The sequence below is a fragment of the Motacilla alba genome, chromosome 8, assembly GCF_015832195.1.
Source record: "Motacilla alba alba isolate MOTALB_02 chromosome 8, Motacilla_alba_V1.0_pri, whole genome shotgun sequence".
In the NCBI taxonomy this organism is placed as follows: Eukaryota; Metazoa; Chordata; class Aves; order Passeriformes; family Motacillidae; genus Motacilla; species Motacilla alba.
Genome location: NC_052023.1, coordinates 27,972,871 through 27,995,589, shown reverse-complemented (window position 1 = coordinate 27,995,589; position 22,719 = coordinate 27,972,871). Strand labels below are relative to the sequence as shown.

At 43.8% G+C, this 22,719-nt stretch overlaps 1 protein-coding gene across 2 annotated transcripts; it reads left to right on the top strand.

Annotated features, from left to right (window-relative positions):
- Positions 1 to 7,842: 7,842 nt before the first annotated feature.
- On the top strand, positions 7,843 to 16,170 carry LOC119704176 (regulator of G-protein signaling 18-like). Of its 2 annotated transcripts, none has more exons than XM_038144985.1 (5): positions 7,843 to 8,460; positions 9,141 to 9,242; positions 12,275 to 12,339; positions 13,361 to 13,527; positions 15,791 to 16,170. In XM_038144985.1, exons 1-5 carry the CDS (start codon positions 8,342 to 8,344, stop codon positions 16,043 to 16,045), a joined length of 708 nt encoding a protein of 235 aa, XP_038000913.1. In that variant the 5' UTR covers positions 7,843 to 8,341; the 3' UTR covers positions 16,046 to 16,170. The 2 variants fall into 2 exon arrangements, with proteins under 2 accessions (XP_038000913.1, XP_038000914.1); XM_038144986.1 differs by having other exon boundaries at positions 8,028 to 8,460; positions 12,278 to 12,339.
- The last annotated feature ends 6,549 nt before the right edge of the window (positions 16,171 to 22,719 follow it).

Genomic DNA, 22,719 nt, shown 5'->3' with positions numbered 1-22,719 from the left:
GTCTTTGGCCACGTCTGCAGAGCCCTGCCACAAAAGAAACACAAACAGAAACAAACAGGGCCTGTGCCACCAACACAAATGGAGATTTGTCATTGATGGGTCTGTCACTGGAAGAGGGTGACCAGGACAGCAGTGCAGGTCACTCAGCTCTGGATACTGGAGATCCATCAGAACCGAGCAGGTGATAAGAGCATCCAGGTCCTTCTCAGCAGGAACAGAAGTGTTGTCTGATATAGATGATCTTTAGACTGAGTGTTGATGGTCTGAGTTTGCACAGTCATGAGAGCCAACTCTTTTGCTGCCCAGGCAGCTGACAAGGATCTTCACATCATGGCGCGTGTCTGGGATGAGTTGGTGTGAACCAGGCGGCAAAACTGCAGGTACAAGGGAAGTCTGAAAAGAGGTTGGAGCCAGGTGGGGTCCAGCCTCTCCTCCCAGGCTACCTGTGATAGGACCAAAGTTTTAAGCTGTGCCAGGGGAAGTTTAGGTTGTATATTAGGAATAATTTCTTCACAGGAAAGATGATTAGACACTGGAATGAGCTGCCCTGGGAGGTGGTAGAGTCACCGCCCCTGGAGGTGTTTAAGGACTGGACAGGGCCCTAAGTGCCCATGGTCTGGGTGACAACGTGTGGTTGGGTCAGAGCTTGGACTCGCTGATCTCAGAGGTCTTTTCCAACCAAATTGATTCTGTGATTCTGTGTGACTCAGCAGGGATCTGCTGGAGGTGTGGGATGGACACATGGGGGTACCAAAGCTGCTCTTTCTGCTGGCTGCAGGTCTGACCCTGCTCACAGAGAGCTCCGAACCTCGGAGGAAACACGAGGCAAGCTGTGGCTAAACTACCTCTAGAGAAGAAATAGAGGTTGCTAATGAAAGGGAGGAGGGTAGGAGGGCCGGGAGGAGCTGTGCCCAGGGCAGCACCGGGAGCTTAGTCCCGGGCCCTCCATAGCTGCGCCTCAGCCTGTGCCCCGTGCTGGAAATCAAGCTCTGTGTTTCCTGGAAAACCCCAAACAACGGACTCCTTTCACCAGGGAAGTAGATTTCCAAAAGATCAGACTATTGCACTGACTATTTCTTAGTCCTTAAGAAAGGCTGCTCTGTTTGCTGCTAACCAAGCCCCCTCACCAGCATGAGCTGGGGAGGATGGAAGGTAGCAGCAGCAGAGGGACACAGCACACAGCTCTTTTGGGTTTGACTGGAGAGCGTGTGGCATGTTGATTCCCAGGCAGAGGTGTTCATGTACCCTTTTTGCGAGGGAGAAAGTACATGTCAGAACTTTTCCAACAGAGGGAGCACCGGGACAGCCGTGGCTACTGTTAGCCACCAGCTGAGGCGCCTTATTTTGGTGCTGAAAGGGCTGGGTGCCCATATATCCATCCTCTGGGCAACATGTATCCACACTGTCAGGGCGAGACTGGAATTTGATAATCAGAAAGCAAACACTTTAAACTTGGAGATCATTCTGGGTTGAAAAGAAAAAAAACCAACTTACTTGGCCTCAGTGAAAATCTCTAAATTAGGATTTGAAAGGCGCTTGTGGGTCAAGTAAAGCAAAGGGTCGCCTGATCTGCAGCCCTTCCCTAGGAATTGCAAAAAAATGGCTTGTGGTCACTGCAAACTGGAATGGAAATTGTTTCATACATGCCACAAGCACATATTTCAGATCAACGGTCTGTCCTCAGGCAATCTAGGCTGATCAGCAACGGATGAAGCGCAACATTTGGATTAGATTTGGTGACCACAGCAATATCAAACGTATTAAAGATTCATGTTTATCAAGCTGACAGCAGAAGCTGATAAATGACCACCTGTTTTCACTCAACAGAGAGACCAGAATAGCTCCCTTCCTAGCATGCACATTGAGACTGCAAATATCATGCTTCCTCTGTTTTGAGGAAGCATTTTTGGCAAGCTTTGCAAAACTTATTTTTGTGATTCCAGTTATTCTAGCTATGGCAGAAAAAAAAAACACAGAGGAGAAAGACAGGAGCAGCAGATTGGGCCTGATGAGAATCTGGTGTGAAAACCAGAGGTCACCAAGGACAACTCGGGCAAAAGTTAAGAAGTATATCATCAAACCCACAATAATCATGAAGCATGCCATGACTCAGGCTAAAAGCCTGAAAAATTCGAGGAATGGATAGCGCCCAAATGGCAAGGTCTTTTGTCATGGTAATAACAGCACAGGGTGACAGTGAGGAATTCATAAAATCCATCCTGCTGCCTAGCAGAATGAAGGATGGGTTCAATTGTTTCTGCTGTTGCTGCTCACATCTGCTGGGTCCCAAAATGTCTCAGATCTTTGCCAGATCACACAGTCTCCAACACAACACTGCGAACGAATCAGGTAAGATTTCTTGCATGACTGGAATTAAACACTCACACAAGGACTTTACTAGAGCAAAGCCTTGCCTCTGCTACGCCTGAAGCTTCCCTGAAGGCTCTCTAGGATTCACAGCCCTCAGCCTCTCACTGTGTTAGGTAACCAGCAAGTTTTCTTGAGGGTTCCTGCAAATATGAAAAAATTGGGTAGCAGTTTTGGGAAAGCTGGTACCCTGATGCCTGGTGACAGAAGGCTTTTGTTGGAAATGCTGGTATTAGCAAAGAAGAAGAGACACTATGACTGACTGGTAAAGGCTGACAAGGAACGTCCCTGCCTCAAAGCCAAACTCCTCATTAGATTTCTAAGTTTGGGAGGAGGAAAAGAAAACTACAACTGCAAAACTTCCATAATCTAAGAAATAAAACTGTTCCAGCTTCCATTTTAGAATACAGCTTTTTTCAATCCTCAAAAATCAGTTGAACCTTCCTGGAAAATTTCTCAGTCATTCTGAAGATTGCACTGAAATGTGATGTAACAGTATTATTTTTACCTAATTTTCGTGATGAACATCTTTGGGTAATTACTGAAGAGAAAGATCAGACTGACATGTAGCTTTTATATCTTCAGATGCTGTCTTCTTTTGACAGACTTTGAAGATAATATATTTACATATTCATATGGAAATTCAGCTATACATTTTCAAGTTTTTTGGGTACCAATTTTTTTTACTCCTCTGATGGGAAATCCACCGTACCACTTTGTAAGCCCTTGGACTATTTGCCTCAGCTAAACTCAGGATGCAAGAATAAATTGTTACCAGGAAGAAGTAACAATAAAATATAAGCTGAAAAAAAAAATTGCAGAATCACTGTGGAGGTTTGACAATGCCTGCCCAGGTAGCTCAGCCTGGGCTGCAGCATCCCGAGATGTTCCTGATACCCTGACTGGAAAAGCAGAGGAAGGACATGCCTGGCATTAAGCATGTTGGCTCTGCTTAAACCACCCAGTGGTTCAGCGATAGCGGACTCAGTCCTGATGCCACACAGATTTTATTCCCTTGTGTTCTGTAGGGAGTTTGATATTACAGTAAATTGTCAGTGGATTAGGAGTCACGGCCCTCTTGTGCATGACCAAGCAACAGTCCCAACCCTTGCCAGAACGACCAGAAAACTCTCAGCCCAATACTTGCTGCTGTTTGCGCCATTGCCATGGGTTGATAAAATCTGTGTTTAAAAAAAAAACTAAAAAAACCCTCAAGATCAGGTTGTCATGTGAGGAGTCGTTCTGGGTTTCTGCAAGACAGAAATAAATCCAGTAGCGCAGAACTCCAGTAGGAAGGATATTTTGGGCAGGATTTAGAGAACATTCCCGCCCTCAGCATTTCCGGTGAACAGCACAAGGGAAAAACCACATTTTATAAGAGGCCTGTGAGTGTGGAAGGTGAGCCTTTCCGGAAGCTGGTCATTAACAGCCATTGCCTAATGAGCACTGATGTCAGAGCTGGCTGCAAACACCGCAGGGCTCAGCCGAGGAAACGACTGCCTGAAGATTAATGGTGACAGTGATGTATGTCACTTGTAAACAGCACTAATCAGAGATGCCGGCCGGGAACCGCGGGCCAGGCAGGAAATGAATACAGCTGAGAACTTTGCAGACTCACTTTCTTATTCTGACCTTTCAAAAGACCAAGTAAATTAATTCAGTTTAGCACGGATGTAAACACTTTCCCCAGCAGAAGTTCTGATGAAGCTACAAAGACTCCCAAGCCGGGGCCACTCTTGAGTTTTCATCAGGGATGGCTTAAAAAATCCTTTAGCAATGCCTGGCTAGCAGACCCCAAAAGCAAAGTGTTATGTTCCTGTCAGTGCTTCATATCTGAAACAACGCAATTTTGTTTCCTTCCTTTTAAACAGCAGCAACAAAGGAGAAGAACACGTTTTTCAACACGAGCTGTGTGCAGGCGTCGCAATGATTCTCCTCATCTTACTGAAGAACGCCACACGACAGCCCCCTTCTCTGGGATGCATCTTTTAAGGGCACCACTAAACAAAATCCCTGAATTTGCACACAGCAAGATCCTCTACTCGACATTTCCAACAGAACTCCTTTCCTTCTGGATTTGCTTCATGGGGAAGAGATAAAAAAACCAACCATGACTTGGATCATATTATTGTTAAATTTAACATCCAATTATTGTTTCCAATAAAGAATAAACAACATAAATATTGGGGAGTGATAAATTGGTCAGAAGTGACTGGAGAGCAGAATTAATAATTAAAACCAAATTAGTTCAAAACACATGATTTTAATTTTCAAGTCTTCAAATGTCTTTACATGAAAATGAAATATAGAAATTCATGTTTTCAGCCCATGCTCTTCAGTGAAGTTTCTTTGCATGCTTATTTCTTCCTATAAGAAAAAAACAGTAAAAACACTATTGGTTTTGGGATTTAGTTTTTCTTCTCCTAAATATTGCTTCCCTTCAGCAGAGACCTAACCCAACAAAAGCCATACTAGTAAGATTGGATTTGAATAAGAACAGTGCTGGAACTTGGCTGTGGAGGAGCCTGGGCAGTGCCAGAACACCAGAATGGAAATGGAGGAGGCAAAGTTTGCATTTAGCTGGGAAGCAAGGAAAACAGCTTTGGAGAGAGATACTGTGGGATTACTGACAAAGGAGGATTTCCCACTGTGCTCCAGCTCTTTGTGCTGAGCTGAACTGCTCAGTTGGGGCTGCACTTTTATTCAGCTGGACTGAAAGCCTGAACCTCTCAGAGACTCCCTGTAAAAAGGAAACATGACATTCTCAGTGTACAATACAATGGCCTTGTTGCTAACACTGTCAGTCAATATTGCTTTCACAGAGGGCAGCTACTGTGTCTATACAAATCAAGCATGACCTGATCATCAGCTGTGACAGGACCTTATCAAACACCAACAGAAGCCAGCACAGACACTTTTCAGCCAAAGAACTGGAAGGCCCAAAGGATCAGGACATCACCTCATCATCCTGCACTTTATGCTCTATTCAATTTTACTTTTGTGTCACATGAAGATTGCTATGAAAATACATTTAGTATTCATCCAACCATTGAAAAATGTATTTCTGCTAGTAATAGAACTTTAACTCAATATTGTTCTCACATTTCAGAATATTGATTTGAGGGTTTAAAAATCAGTAGCCTCCTTCCCAACAGATTTGTGAATATATTTCAGTGGTTAGAGAAACGGTTGGGAAACAGGACATTTAGTTCTCATCACAATTTTTTTTTGGAGCTTTCTAGATCTCTAATCATGTCATCAACATAATATTCTGGGTCTGCTTTATCTGGTTTTAAAATAACTTCTTCACTTTCCTGTATCGTCATCTTGCAGCACCCTAAATGGCCCAGAAGCATTTACAGGGTCATTAATACTGTTACTATAACTACTGTAGCTTACAATTCAAAACAGGGATGCTCGTTAGCACCAGCAGCAGTGCTGACAAAACACAGACTGACTCGGAGGCAATTTGGCTACTTCGTGGCCTAGATTTAGTATAGGCTTTCTATTAATGGGGGAGGGAAAGTGTGGGTGAGTTGGGGAAAGATTGTTTGTGATTATTCCCCCCCTCTCCACACTCCTCCAGATTTCCGAGTGAATTCTCAGGAGGTGCACAGCACACTGCTGCAGTCAGGACTGACACAACTGCTTGCACTGCAGTACAGGAATAATTCAATCATCTAAGGCATAAACCCCATTTAGGGTCATTGAAGAGTGAGTTGGACAGGCCCTTCAGACCATGGCTGGTGGGTCCTGAAAGAGGGGACACAGCTGCTCATCCCCATCTAGAAGCTGCCTGGCACAGTGGCCCCTCATAATTCACTTCTGAATTATATTCCATGCTCCAAATCTTACTTAAATCAGCTTAGATGGAATGTGGAGGCTACAATTACAAATATTTTCTGGGAGCTGAAATCAGCAGGTAACAAAATTATGTCAGATGAGCATGGACAGTATTTTATACAGATAACAGGTAAAAAAAGCTCATGTGACCACCACCATTGCAGAAAAGTGAAATAAAATCATGCAGTCTATTTTTATTTACTTATCTGTAAAAGGCAGAATAAATTATTAAACACAGCTGTGTTAAAAGATGCATGATATGATGCATAAGCCTTCTCTGAAATTGAAAATTAGGTTTAAACTGTAACCTTGCTTCCTAGAGTCCCTTGGGTTACAAAAGGCAGTTGTGCACTGTTCCCCATTCAGTCTGATTTTAAAATTTGTATCACACATGTAGCACATGAGGGTTTTCAGTTAGCTCTTACAAAAAAATCACAATAGATTACATCTTATTCTTCTTTTACTGTTTCACAAATTTGGATTCCTAGCAGAGTTGGGATTTTTTTCATTTCTTTTTAATATTAGTGTCTCCCATTCCCATCCTCCTCAGCTCCACACGAAAAAGGGCATAGTGGGACTCTCACTAGAAGTACCCATGTAAGTAAAACACAATAAAATTACGGGAGGTAATGAGGTCATGTGGCTGTGATATTTTGTGAAAATCCCTTTGCTAGGATTTTCTTCTCCTGAGAAGCTGAAGGGCCTCGGTTTCAAGTGTAAACAATTTGTTATCTGCTGCTGTGGGATGCAGCAGGTGCTTCCTCGATTGGTCAGTGTGGGATGTTTCTACTTGGTGGCCAATCCAGGAGGCAGCAGCTCTGGGACTCTCTGGGAGTCACAGAACTTTGTTATTCATTCCTTTCTATTCCTGTCTCGCCTTCTGATGAATCTTCCTCTCTGTTCTTTGTAGTATAGTTACAGTGTGGTCTTTTTTAATGTAATATATATCATAATATAATAAACCAGCCTTCTGAAATGGAGCCAAGATCTCTCCTTCCCTTCACCAAGTCCTGACTGCCCTGAAGACCCACGGTAATAAGGTCATGTCTTCTCCCTGAAGCTCAGTGTCCTACCTGAGAGATCAAAATGAGACACTGCCATTAAAAACTTGGGAACTATTAAATTCTTAATCAATTAACTACTGCAGTAATTTTAACCATTTCCAGTGCCTCATTCAGCTAACACTGAAGACGTTTCTTTATTAGATGTATTGTTCCTATGACACCTCCAACAGCAACTGAACTTAAACCCAAGAAACTTAACTGGCATCAGACTTGTATGTGAGGAGATAACTTGTGCTGATGAACCTCAAAGATTAATACATTTTTACCTTATGCAAACTGAAATGAGAAGTTTTGGGTTATTTAGTAACAAAATAAAATGTTAAAAACCACAGATTTTTTTTTTTTCTGAACTAAAGACTTTCTACCCTGGGTGGGAGAAAGTAATTTTTCTTTGCAAGTAAAAATAAATCCACAGACAGAGAAGCGAAAGAGGGAGCATTTAGTGGAAGAACTGGAAATTAGAAGTGGGAGGTTGTAATTTCTGAAGAATGGTGCAAAAAGAAAAAAAAAAAAATCTTCTTGCAAAATGATTGATCAGCCAAAGCTTGGAGGAGCCGCTGAGAAACTCTGAGTTTGAAGTCAGGGTGCTGTGGATGAAGCTGTGTGCAGCGCATGGCACTGAGGCTGCAGAGGGCAGCTTAAGGGCGGACGGGGTGCCCCTGGGGGCTGAAGAGAAGGCTGTATGTTATTTCATGTGACCTTACTGCCATTAAGGGTAATTTCAGGAGCCTAGGGCATGTACAGGTGTTTGGCAGCACGGGCTGGTGTCACCCTACCCCGAGCAGGAGCTGAGCTGCGCGGAGCAGCCGCGGTTCTGCGCTGCGGTTTGCAGTGTGAGCCCTGCAGAGCTGCAGTGTCATTTCCCCAAGGGACGAGGGCACAACCAGAGCTGCCCTTAGAGCCCGGCGTGGGCAGTACAGAGCCACCTCCTGCCACCACCTCCTCTGGACACAGGGCTGGGGCTGGCCAGGGCGGTCCAGGCTGCTACAGCATGTGAGAGTCCGAGGCAGAACGCACCAGGGGCGAGGGAGCAAAGGGAACCTTGCCGGAAGCTTCTCTAGAGGAAGATGGAGAACCCACTTCTTTTATTCCCCCAGCTCAACATTTCTGCTTCAAAGGATAAACCCTATTACAAAGTCATGAAATCAGCGATTAAGGAAGAGCCACACAAGGCAAGCAAGCCTGGGTAAGTGTTCAGGTCATGACAACCTTCTGCGTGTTCTGTTTACATGGAGGATTCTTTTTGCATAGCTTGTGGGGGTGAATTTAGGGCACAGCTAATTTCATTTTTGACATATATAGGAGAATTCATGACCTGCAATCCTAGAAATTGTATGTGTAAAATATTAACTCTTTAAGAAGAGTTGTCTCAAAGAACTCTCTTTTTATTTTTTTGAGCACAAGAAACAAACCAAATTAATGATCCAAAAATACCAAGAAAGAGAGGTTGCAAGAAGTTCTGAGAAATGCTTCTCTAAAGCCTGAATATGGTCCGGGAAAGCTTTTTTTCAAAAATTTCAAATGACAGGAAGCAATACTTCCTTTTTTCTTTGTGAAACATTAAAAGTAGAAAACCCTGAGCCAACTGTTTACATTCTCTAATGGGAAGTTTGGCCCCTCATCTTTAAAATAAGTTAAAAGGATGCTGAAAATTAAAGGATTTCCATTTTTCTTTACCAGTACAAAATATGTGCTAATCTCTGGAGAAAAAAAACATTAATGTGAACAATATATGTAGAAGAAGTAGCACCAACATTACTGTACATGAAAATAGGGAGCTGTATAATGCAGAAGCAGAGAATGCTTGAGAGGGAAAAACCAACTTTCTACAATGTTTCTTGAAAAGCTACTCCAATTCTGTCGTAGAGTTAAGCAGAAGAGAAATAGGCTGAGCCTGCTCCTGCAGAAACCTGAGTTCCATGAAAGTGATCACCTTGACAAACCTGGAAACTTGACAAAAGCAGCAAGGTAAACATTGTAAAAGACTGGGTCGGTTGGGGATTCCTTCCAAGAAGCACCTGTGTGACTTGGGATGTTTCCTGTACCCATGTGTGTGCATTCAGACTGGGCAGAGTAACACTTTGAAAATTTATCAGCGTAACCCAAGCATGCAAACACTACAGAATTACCTGGTATGCACTGAGGTAATCAGCAGTGTTTTCACACCACTTGGTCCCCATACATTTGCAGAGAGGTTTAAAACTTGTGCCAGCAGCCTTGGTATGAGTCCACTGACTGTACAGAGCAACAATCCACTCAGAAATGCAGCTGGCAGGAAAATCATACAGCTCCTGGCAAAGCAGGTTTTCCAAAGACTTCTGTGATGTACATATGCCATAGCTGGGTTAAATAGTGAATGCAGAGTTCCTCAGTAACTGCAGTAATTGGTTGAGCACTCTTGTCTCCAAAATTCATACACTCTGGTAGTATTGTCCCTAGTATTTACCACAAAGATGCAGGGTACAATCATGGGTATACTGAATTCCAGAAGAGTTTAATTCCTCACTTCAGTGGAGTACCAAGATGTCACTGCTATATTAAGAATTGCATTTGTAGGTCCTGACTGAGAAGAAGGAATATGCAGAATTCTACAACACTGTGGCCTAAAAAATGTATCGGCCCTTTCTTTCCACCACAAACCCCTCCAGAACACTTCAGTGCTTACCATAGGCTGCTCTCTTGTGCCAGCAGTTCCCACTTTCTGGACAAGCCGCCTGCTTTGACCAGAGCTGCTTCTACAAGCCATTAATGCGCTAATTAATGAGCACATGGTAGAGGTCACCTAAGGGCCCAAGCTCTGCTTCCAGAACCCGTGGAAAAGTGGCTGGGGAGGGGGTATCTAAACACTCCCACCGGCGCATCTGAGAAGCCAGGCCGTGTTTACTGCTCACATTTTGAGAGATCCTGGTTGCAGACACGTCAAACCATTCTAAGGTTGCATCTGTAAAGAGAAAGTAGAGGCAGACAGTGCTGGGGGGCTCATCTACCCCAGGTATTGAATACAAAGTACAGCCATTCACTGCATTCTTACAATCTGCCAGACGGCACTTTCAGAGCAGTAACAATTCTCTGAAGAATTTCCCCCTTTTAACATCATTTCCTCATTCAGACAGCTGTCTTTTACCATGGTACTCCCAGCTGGTGCCTGACTAACAGAGATTTGACTGTTCTTGTATGGAAGAGAAACTTGTAGATTTTTGCTGGTCTTACATTTGGATTAAAGTGACAATTATATTTGTCAAAAATGGAAAAAACCGACCAAACAAATTTACTCTTTTTCAAATAATAAAGTGAAATAATAGTTTGAAATTTATTAAGTGATTTACTTTGCTTTTATGATTTCCATTTTTCACACAGAGTCACTAAAATAAGTAGAAAGAAATTTTAATAAAACACTGCAGATGGAAATTGGGGTAATAGTAGAAAAGTTAATTAATCTGTTCATTTAAAAGTTCCTTTTTAGTTTAAATGTCTATCCTTTAGTTTAAATTAGTTTCTTCTCATAGTTAGAAAGTGGCAAAGTTGAACAAGTCTTGGTTTCTGTCTATTATTGTACAAGCTCACTGCTGCACTCAGGTGTTGGGGGTCTGTGAGGCTCCCGGGTATTGCAGATGCTGAAACTCACAGTAGGAGTTTCCAAACCGAGCAAAGATCCTCTCCAGCATTTCATGCCTTTGTGAACTGAATATGTGGTCTAAAGTCATTAGGCTTTATCTTTCACTATGACCAAAATATCTTCTGTAGGTACAGGAGCCTGCAGCTGACAGAGTTCACTGCACTTTCTGTAATTCTCATAACTAATGAATGCTTTAAGGGAGTGAGGTCTCATTTTCCCTGAGTCCAGAATCCCCTGCTTTCCTGAATTTCATTTCTCAGCCTTTGTACCTCTCCTCACCAACTGTTTTCTTCTCCCTAGTTAAAATTTTCATTCCTTCAAGAAATTACTTCAGGTATGAAACATGTGACACCTATTAAAATTTAAAAAAAAACCAAAAAACAAACCAAGAAACACCTCCTTTCAAGTTTTGTGCAAACCCAGAGTCATTGTTGGCTTAAATTCCTTACCAAAGAGATTGGAATTTCCTTTCCTTTCATCTAAACTTCACGTGCCTGCTCCCTGCCGAGGGAGCCCAAACTGTGTAAATCAGGAAACAGAACAGCAAGCCTTGATGAGGAAGTGGGATCATATTCCAGAAACGTTTGGTCCATAAGAAGTTGATCTGATCAACTAATCCCAGGCCAGTCACTTACTGATACTTTCAGTGTCCTGTATTTGTGCTGGAATAAAAAAGGTTCTAAACATTCACATCCACAAAGCGACTGATAAAAACTGTTTTTTTTTTCTTTCTTCGCTGTTTCCTAGGGCAGATTTTTCAAAATTGAAGTGAAACACGTGCAACTTGACACACTTGATGAAGAACATGAGGAGCTTTATAAATGAGGCACAGTGTCTCAGAATAACATGGCATTTGAAATGTTTGTGGTAAACAAACCAGACTACACGTGCTATTGCCCTGTAAGACTGACACCTAAACCGTATTGCCACAGTTTTGTCTTCAGGCAACAGAATTCTGCATATTTCATTAAAAGCAGATTGTGGTAACAGCCTCAGAGTGAGCATATTCAAAACTACATCTCTGCATGACTATCTCAAGTTTAAATAGCTGGCAAGACCTGCTTCCCTTAAGAGTTTTACCATGCTACATGGTCTCAGTTCCCTTAAAGATGAGTAGGACAACACAAATACCACAGAAAAGCCTCTGCTCTGATGCTTTCATAAAAAGAGAAAAGAAGTATAACTCTGCAGGAAAAAATGTCAAGAGTGAGTTAAAGCAAATGCTCCTGAAGCCCCTAAAAGAATGATCTCCCAAAGTGAGGTGATCTAATCAAGGGCTTTGTGGAACAGTGCTGAGCCACAATGGTGACAGATAATGTGTGTTACACAGCTTCCTAAATGCACAGTATGAGCAATTCTTCAAAACTCCTTTCTGTTTCTTAAGCAGTGTGTCTCCTGAAGAAGCAGTGAAATGGGGAGAGTCTTTTGACAAACTACTTTCTGAGAAAGGTCAGTAGTTTTTTCTCTCTCCATGCAGACTGTTAGAATGGAAAATTGATGGTAAAGGATGGAAAACTATAAAATCCAGTTATGCCCTTGAATAGACATGCCAGTTACCTAAACTAGGTATGATGGGTCATTTATGGCAGCGCGTGTTCCCTGTCTTCTTCGGCTACAGCTTGCTGCCAACTTGTGAAAACAGTTTAAAATCATTTTTGTGTTTGGTGTTTTATTGAACAAAGTAATCTAGCAGACAGCAAAGAGTCCCTTCAGTAAACAGGAACATTTAGCTGTAATATTGCTCAAATATTCCTGACTGAATATGCTCCATGTACTTAAGAGAAGGCTTTGTCACTCCTGACTGTTTCTAAGCCAGTGATTGAATCCAAGCTGGCCATCATTTGAGAGGCCCTGCTGCTCCCATAATTATCAAATGCACATATGTTCCTGCCTTCATTTTGGAGGGGCACACGTTTGTTTCAGCTTCAGTGGTGGCCACTGTGGGCTTTTCAAACCTGTTCCTTGAACAGTTCACATCCACACAGTTGTATTACTTCCACAGATGAAGCATGCTTGGCAAAGAAAATATCCTCAGCATAACAACAGCAGGATAAAGCCAGTTATAGAGATGCTGAAAGCCTTCCATTGTAAATTGCTGCTGAAGAGTAGTTTACTTATGAGCAAAGATTCAAACAGTCTTTTGATCAACCTGAATTGATATTCAGCTGGAATAAAGTCCACCACTTCCACATACTCCCACATGTTTTGCTTAATGTTTTTCCTAAATTTATGAGATCTTGGTAGCATTTTTTTACTGATGCTGAGAATTCTGTCAGGAGAGTTGCAGGATCATAATGGAGAAACTGCGCTTATTTTAAAGCATTTATGTATTCTAGGATAATTATCTGTCATTTGGTATTATTCCAAGGGAGCAAAACATATTTTACTACCTTGCACAGACTCTTTGAAAGAGTAACAGTCTGATAAGGATGTATTTTTTTAAATGCAATTCAACTTTCCCTTTTTGTAGCTGGGCTGGATGCCTTCACAAAGTTTCTGAAAACTGAGTTCAGTGAGGAGAACATCGAGTTCTGGATAGCCTGCGAGGATTACAAGAAAAGCAAAAGTGCACATGAACTCCTGCCAAAAGCCAAGACCATTTTTGAAACCTTCATACAGAAAGATGCTCCAAAAGAGGTAAAGACCTTCCTCATTATACACAGTGTTTGATTGACACAAATGCATCTGGTGAAACTCTCTTTTAAGAAGTGCATGCCCAGAAGCAGCTTCAAGAGCTAATCCTGCTAATCCCTGATACAAGAAGACTTTCATAAAAGTCAAAACTCTGGAAGGAGCATGGACTTGTCTTGATTGACTCCCTCTCCCTTTTCCACCCCTCCACCTCCAATTGTACATCCTTAGTGTGTTACTGTCAGCACAAAATGATGTTGATATGACAATCCTCACCAACACTATGGCCTTTTTTTAGTATCCTAAGAATGAAAAAAGTTTTCATATTTCCAACTTCTTCATTTTACTGAAGTGTGTTAGAAAGGGTTCATAAATGAACAAAAGAAATATTTTTTTGCCTGCCCTAAGAAGGAGATGAACAGGTTGGGAGATCATCAACTTTTCAGTGAAATCACCTTGAATAGGTCTTTTTGACTTATGGTTTCCTTTAATTCTATCACATTTGACTAGATCAAATATGTCACTTGCCAATACCTGTATTTTTTTATTTGCCAGAGTAGGAGAAGTTAAACACTAACTTCTGCTTCCTTGTAACGAGGGTGAAAAAGGCGTAATTATCATTTTAGTGAAAGCAATTAGGATTCAGATCTGCTTCTCCTAGGAAATGCCAACCTTGAAGGACTAGTGTCCCTTTCCATTCCTTCCCCTGCTGTGTGCCTTTGGGGAGAAGCAGCCCAGGACAGGTAACAAGTGCTGACACTGTCAGTGCATGAGACTGATTGAAGCAGAGATAAGCAGGAGAAAGCGGAGGAGAGGGCAGGGCAGGGAAGTCATAGTAACATAACAACTTCTTTCTCTGCCATGCTTGAGCTTGGTGCAGCCAGGGTGGATGCTGTGGTTCACCTTGGACACTTGGCTTTGGTGTGACTTCCTCCCTTGGGTTCAGCTGAGGAGCTTGCACATCTCCTCTGACTCCTCGTCCAGCAGAACTCTTTTATGCACAAATTTCTCAGCCTACAGTTTGATGGCATCATAAAATTTTGGATGAGTGGACCCTTCTCTGATCACTAATTGCCCTTCAGCTCTTAGATCTGGACTATTTGTTCCAACTAGTTGTATGGAAATAACAGGCACCTCTCAGGGAGGAAAAGAAAAACGTTATTGAAGTCACTTTTTGATTGGGTCAACAATTTTTTTAATATATTCTACCTTATTTTTCAAAATAACGTGCTTGAGCCAGTGCCTGTCACTTCAATAAAATTCTTGTACTATTAAACCTTTCCCAGGGTGAATGCAGCAGCACATGGAGTAAATAGTCATTCTGATATGCTTTCCCAATCTAAAGCCGCCAGAGATCCATTTAAATTAAAAAAAAAATTAAATAGAATTTTCTCACCTTCCTATTACACAAACTACACAGAAACCAGAAATTTTAACTATTCACTAATGTAATCTCGTAAGAACAAGTTCTACTTTAATCCTACATGAGAGCAGGGGAGATCTGTAATAGTCCTGTATTGCCAAGCTGGGAAGCTGTGACTATAAGAAAGTTACTTTTAGTCAAATATCAGAGTTTTCCTTGTTTCCCCAGTTTTCCATGGTACCAATGATACATTTGTGGAGACTTTCTGAGAGCCACCACTGAAGGTGAACACACCAATGCTGCGGTGTAAATATCCTGTTGTGTGGGGGGTTCAAGGTTCTCCTGATGCCTTGAGAGGCTACTAGAACAGAGGCTGGGCAGAGTTAAAGGAATAAAGTAGGGATTTATTAAAGGAATCAAGTAGGGATTTATTAAAGGCCTTCACAGGATACACCTTGGGCAGTGCAAGAGCCCGGCTGTGGCTCCACCCAAGATGGACCCTGGGTCATGAGTTTTCACACTTTTATCAGTTTTGGTCCATTTCCACATTGGGGTTCATTGTCCAGTTCCAGCTCCAGGTGATGCAGTCCCATCCTCCCAGTCTGCTCTCCTCCATTCCCTGCTGTTTGCACTTTTTGGGCCTGGAGCTGCAAGGGTGCCCTTGGTTCTGGGGCTGGAAAAGGATTGTTTTGTCTAACTGAGGTGTGAAGAGAAGTTGCTAACACTTTATATGAAGTTCAGAGTTATACATTAATGCAGTACAGAGTCTGGAAAATATGAAGGCTCAAACTTAAGGCATCACTCTTATCAGAAAAGTCTTTTCCCAGTGTACAGTATCAATGCTATAGATAACACTGGATATGCACGAACGTACATTAAACAAATACCCCTTTCCTCGTCCTCCAGGTGAATCTGGACTTTCACACCAAGGAAGTCACGAGCCAGAGCATGGGGCAGCCCCTGCGCAGCACCTTCGACGCGGCGCAGAGCACGGTGTACCGGCTGATGGAGCAGGACAGCTACCCGCGCTTCCTGCGCTCCGCTCCCTACCTGCGCCTGCTGCAGGGCCGGCCCGCGGCCCGCGCCCCGCTGCGCCGCCGCTCCCGCTCCTTCACCGTCAGCGACTTCCAGGGGGTGCGGCCGGACCTCACCGTGTGGTGACAGCCCAGCCCAGCCCTCCTCAGCCCCGTGTGGGGACAGCCCAGCTCAGCTCTCCTCACTGCCCGTGTGGTGACAGCCCAGCTCAGCCCTCCTCAGCCCCGTGTGGGGACAGCCCAGCTCAGCCCTCCTCACTGCCCGTGTGGGGACAGCCCAGCTCAGCCCTCCTCAGCCCCGTGTGGGGACAGCCCAGCTCAGCCCTCCTCAGCCCGGTGTGGTGCCAACCCAGCTCAGCCCTCCTCACTGCCCGTGTGGGGACAGCCCAGCTCAGCCCTCCTCACTGTCCGTGTGGTGCCAGCCCAGCTCAGCCCTCCTCAGGCCCGCGTGGTGCCAGCCCAGCTCAGGCCTCCTCACTGCCCGTGTGGGGACAGCCCAGCTCAGCCACGTGTGGGGACAGCCCAGCTCAGCCCTCCTCAGCCCGTGTGGTTCCAGCCCAGCTCAGCCCTCCTCAGCCCCGTGTGGTGCCAGCCCCCAGCTCAGCCCTCCTCAGCCCTCCTCACTGCCCGTGTGGTGCCAGCCCAGCTCAGCCCTCCTCAGCCCCGTGTGGGGACAGCCCAGCTCAGCCCTCCTCACCGCCCGTGTGGTGCCAGCCCAGCTCAGCCCTCCTCACTGCCCGTGTGGGGCCCAGCTCAGCCCTCCTCAGCCCAGCCCAGCCCTCCTCAGCCCGGCTCACCCCGTGTGGTGCCAGCCCAGCCAGCCCTCCTCAGCCCTCCTCAGCCCTCCTCAGCCCGTGTGGTGCCAGCCCAGCCCAGCCCTCCTCAGCCCCGTGTGGTGCCAGCCCAGCCCAGCCCTCCTCACCCCGTGTGGGGACAGCCCAGCTCAGCCCTCCTCACCGCCCGTGTGGTGCCAGCCCAGCTCAGCCCTCCTCACCCCGTGTGGGGACAGCCCAGCTCAGCCCTCCTCACCCCGTGTGGGGACAGCCCAGCTCAGCCCTCCTCACTGCCCGTGTGGGGACAGCCCAGCTCAGCCCTCCTCACCCCCGTGTGGGGACAGCCCAGCTCAGCCCTCCTCACTGCCCCGTGTGGGGACAGCCCAGCTCAGCCCTCCTCACTGCCCGTGTGGGGCCAGCCCAGCTCAGCCCTCCTCAGCCCGGTGTGGGGACAGCCCAGCCCAGCCCTCCTCACCCCGTGTGGGGACAGCCCAGCTCAGCCCTCCTCAGCCCCAGCTCCCGCAGCAGCCGGGGTGTGTTTTAACCCCCAACCCCTCAGCAGGTGTAACTAAGTGGTGAAGCAAAAGAAAATTCTCTTACAGCAGGTCAGAGCTCTGGAGCAGAATCTCACTTTCATGGAAAAGTAGGCGACGTATTAGCAAGTCATAGCATGTTTTCATATAGGAATTTTCATAGAGTTTTCATATAGCAATTTTTTTTTTTAAATTCAGGTAAAGGCTGTGATCAGATCTGGGGGAAAAAAATATTTTCCTGCTTAGAAATGTCTTTATATAGTGCCATTTGACATTACCAACACATATCCTGGGCCTGTACCATTTAGGCCAGAGTTTCATCACAGCTAGAATCTCTGTATCCAGTCTTTGCACACATTTATGTTTTTGCAGTATTTCCTACACTAAGCACAGAGAATTTGTGGTATTTTCTGATACTGTAAAACACGCAGGAACATTATTAGGTATAATGCAAAGTTACATGAATTTTAGCTAAAGACACTGCATAATTAAATCTATAATTAAAATGTAGCCATTGCCTATTTTAAGAGGAACGTAAAAATACCTATTTAATTTTTGGGGGGTACATTTTTCTTATTCCACAGGTCTATTGTCTATTTTTAAGTTATGATGTATATATTAGCTTTGGCATCAAATACATGTATTCTAATTTTTTGCAACTAAATGAGCAGCAGCAAAGGGACAAGAATGCTATTTTAACACGATGTGTATCTTTAAATACCAGGTGATGTCTATGTATATAAATATAAAATATTTCTACTTTTATTTATAAATAGCCGTGGTATACCAACTTTGTGACTAAACTTTGTTCTAATTTTTCTTCCGCCTTTTGTTTTGAAAATGTATCTGAAAATTAACAGCTCTTCGACTCAGGCAGGGCAACTTTCAGTTCCATTGGACATGAATATCCTCTGTATAGGTTATAGAAGAGGAAGGAAAAATCTTCTTTTTTATTTCTTTACTGTCAAAGACAGACATATTTTTTTACAGTTAGCACTCACAGTCATTCTGTCTTTTTCTTTCACAGTTGATGCAGACATACCTTGAAGCTTGGGGCAGTTCTTAAAATCTTTAACATTGATTCAGTTTAGGAAGGGGCCGGCAGGATTTATCTGTAACTACGACTTGTATATTACATTGTTTCTTGTGGAATTTAACCTTTCTCCCTTTCCCTCCCCTTTCTGGAGTGGTGAAGGAGAAGAGGTGCAGTTCCTGAGGATGGGACTTTATGTTCACTGTTAATTTGGGGTGTATATGAACTGCTGGATCTGCAGGTTTCCCTGTCTGCTTTATTAACTTCCAATAAATCTGATCTGCTTAAAGAGTTGTCAGGATTTGATTTATCATCAGTACATTGATGAGGAAGATGTGAAGACTTCACCTAGGGCTCAACTCTAGAAGTAATCACTGCCACATTAATCAAATTGTTACTGTGCACAGAGATCCAAACTCACGTGGAGATGCTGTGAGCCACAGTGAGCCAGGAGCCATCCCCATGCCCTTACCTTTGCCTGGGGAACAGAGAGGAAACACATTTGTAATGATGATCCACGCTGGTTTCTTCATCACCCTCCCCTGATCTCAAAACACCAGGCACAGGCTCTTTATGACACTGAAAGCAGTCAGGACCCGGGCAAAGGGGTTTTTTTTTCACTGAAAGAATGGTCAGGCATTGGAATGAGCTGCCCAGGGAGGCAGTGGGGTCACCGTCTCTGGAAGAATTCAAGAGGTCTCTGGCTGTGGTGCTTGGGGCTACGGCTTACAGGTGACTGTGGTTGGGGAAGGTTAATGGTTGGATTAGATCTTGAAGGTCTCTTCCAGCCTTGGGGATTCTGTGGTGAGGGAGTCTCTAGCACCACCAACAATGTCTGAATGCCAGCTCTCAGATATTTAAAATAGGCATGTTCCTGTGTCGTGCACGAGGATCCGTGTTGGAGGAAGGGAAGAGATTTGAGAACAGCCCCACCTGAGTGTTGGCACTGGGTTTGTTGCCACACAGGCATAAAACCTGCACACTTGCAGCTAAATTCTGCCCTGTTGTGATTATGTCCCTTCATATCAGCGGAGAATCCGTATCTTGGATGGATTGCCATGATGGAAAGAAATGAGAAAAGTACATATATTTAATACTGTTCCAAAATCCAACCAAATTACACATATAGTACCCTGAGTGAGACTTTTTCATGTTAGCAAAATCCCAGCTGCTAGTCAGAAGGGTCTGCAATGATAAATAGAAGTCAGCAGGTGCCCTTTATTTCAGTTCACAGACACATGGAAAATTTTGCTCGTCTCCAGGGAGGTAGGCCTTCCTCAAACCCATCAGTCTGCGGTACTGACAGTGCTAGTCCCTCTTATGAGTTTTATAATGAAAACAAACAAATAAGATACTCCTGGTAGCTGTTTATGTGTGTGTGTTTTCCAAAGATAATTATGAACCCTAGCTGAATTTACAGCAGACCAGTGCCATGGGAACTACTGTAAAAAGAAAGTCAAGATAAACTCAGAGAAAGGAAGGCAAAGGACGCAAAGATAAACCAAAATGACATAATTATCTGGCAATGGGTTTTTTTTCTAGAAGAGTCTCCTTTTAGTGAGGGAAAATGAGCACTCTACTATTCAGTGCAGTGCTGCAGTCCTGAAGATGAACTAGGCATGGATTTAGAACAAGTCTGTGATGGTGTTCCTGGATTGATCAGACTCAGGACTGGCCCTGCACGGATGTATTTACAGCACCAATCCTAGGGTAGTACCAGAGAACACAGTCAGGCTTCTTTAGTTTTGGCAGAATCCATGCCACAGTTATGTAAATCCTCTTGTTGAGTCACCCTAATGCAAATAATACATACACTGTTGGGCAAGTACTATTACTGGAGATTGTTTTATGTAGCAGCTTTTTATATTTATATGTGCCATTCAGGGTTCAGCAAGAACTCCCAAAATATTCCTCCTGTCAACACAATAATTTACCCTACCCAAACACTGCACTTTACTCCTCACATAGGTGAAGTCTCAAGACACAAAGCATGAGGGAAACAATCTGCTGACTTGTGTGGCACCAAGGTTTTTCTCCTGTTTCAACACTTCAGTCTACTTAGATGCTTTAAATTGGTGCTGTTCCTGTTTAATTTGAGGGATGTGGAAATACACGGGACCAAATATCTTCTTCCGGTTGAAGATTTGTTACAGAACAAAAGACAACTTGATTGATTTTTCAACTGACAAGAAGCAAGAATGAAATCTAAGATAAAGAATCTCACAGAAGACGACGGATTTCCATTTCCCAGTGAAGCAGGCAATCAATAAGATGGCTCTTACATGCTTTTACATGCTACAACTTTTAAGTGACTCACAAACAGCAGATCATTTTCCTCTCCTTTTGTCCCCAGCTGCTCAGCCTGCCTTAAATAGCTACTGCTTTGAATGCAGTTCCCTCTCCTTTCCACACATGCTGCCAAAGGCCTCAGCTGAGAAAAAAAATGCAGAAAATCATCTTCCTCTCATCAGTGATTCATATACTCATGAACCTACACCTTTCTCAGCTGCCTATCCCAGATCCCGCTCTGTTCTTTGCATTTTAGTCAAATGCCTCAATCAAATGCCCTTTAAGCTCCTGTGTGGCTCTGTGCCAAAGAAAAAAATGTATTTCCTCTATCCACCACCCAAGCTCGCTTCCATTTTTACTTTTCTCCTTGGTAATGTGTTGCTATCTTCCATTTGTTGTGCTCTTATCACTTAGGGCTGGTCTCATAAAAGCTCCCTCTGGTTTCACACCAAAGCTTTTCTCTCTCCTTTCCTAAATATAATCTGCTTGTGTAACCCCCTCCTAATTCTCCCTTATACTTTACAGGAAATTATCTGGACTCCCAGATTTACAATCTAGCCTCTACCATTGCCTTCTCCATGAAGGGTAACTAAAATTAACTAGCAAGAAACAGAATCCTACAGCAGCCATTTGAGAGTTTTCAAGCAGGACAGAACATAAGGCTGAAGCCTAAAAACTCTGAACTCTCATTTCTTCACCATAAAATTTGCTCGTAATGAAGGCACTCTTGTTTCTTACCAGCTTAGTGGCCTCATTTTAAATTTCTGCAGCTAATGCTATTCCAGTTTTTCCTGGTTGCACATTTTCTTGAGAGTTGCTTCCAGTTCTTTTCCAATGGAGGTTTGTGATTGTACAGTACTTGGAAATCGTGAATATGAGAAGCCCAGAGCACTGTAAAATATTTTGACAGCTTGTTCTTGAAATCAAAACATTTCACCTGAAGGGCACAGTTTGCTTGGGTGGAAAATAACAGCTCATTTTCTTATGCAAAACAACTCTGTGGCATACTGAAGGCACACGGAGTTATTCACATGGAAAAATATCAATTATTTTGTGAGTTGCCCATGCTGTGCAGTGCTGTGCGAAGGTGGGCATTTACGTAGTGCTGTGATTAAGGTGTATTTGCATCCCCATGGGACAGGCATTTCCATGTTCTTAGGATGCCAGCAGTGCTTGGATCACGTTGGCTTCTCCCAACATAAGGGATGCACCCAAGTCCCCACGGGCTTCGTCTGCTTGGGGAAGCAGAACATTAATTTTTTTTTCCGCTGGTGTTACCTTGTACAAGCCACCACTACCCAAGCAAATCTCTGCATGGAATGGAATGGAATTAACAGAGGCCAAGTGCTGAGGAGCATTAACACACTGAACTGCTGGGAAACACCAGCACATCCACTGGAGAGTGTGAGCTTTTCTCACTTTGTGCTCAGGTGAGTACAAGGCAGCCCTTTTAGGAACATATGTAAATGGAAATGGTTACTCAGGGTAATGAAGCAATGGTTTGAATATGTAGCATTGCTTTAGACTGTCTTTTGTGATTAGCATCCAAGTCAGATGAACAAAAAATGACAGGTCTTATGGCCCACAACAGCCAATAGCTTTTCATGAAGGAAGATAATTCAGTGAAACTAATGCCTAAAGACAGAGAACAAAAAGCGAGCATCAGTAAAAGTCAAGCTGTGAGCCTAAAAGTTCTGGAGATTTAAATATTTAATAAATATGGAGTCCTTAGCAAGTAATATTGGCAAAGTTGGGAACGTTCAGTCAGATCCACATTCCCCTTTCTAGAGTTTCAGCTCTCCCATGTCATCAAAGGCAGAGGACTCAGAAATCCATAGCCCAGTCCTCAACAGTTACTGGAAGGTGAAGCCACAGGCCTGACAGACAAAGATACCCTGCAATTAACTGAGCAAGTAAGGACCTGAGTGACTCTGGAGGTCCAGTCCCATCTAGGACTGAACTGAAGCTGTAACTGTGTGTGTCAGCTGGGTCCAGCAATGTCAGCTGGGTCCAGATTCACAAAAAGTTTAGCACCAATTCTATGTGCAATTTCCAGCCCATCTCTACTACATATTTCATTTTGTCTGCTTCAGGCTGTTTATTATGAATAGCCAGCACACTTGCACAGGCAGCTGATGCATTTGTTTCAATACTAATATCACTTTTTCTCCTA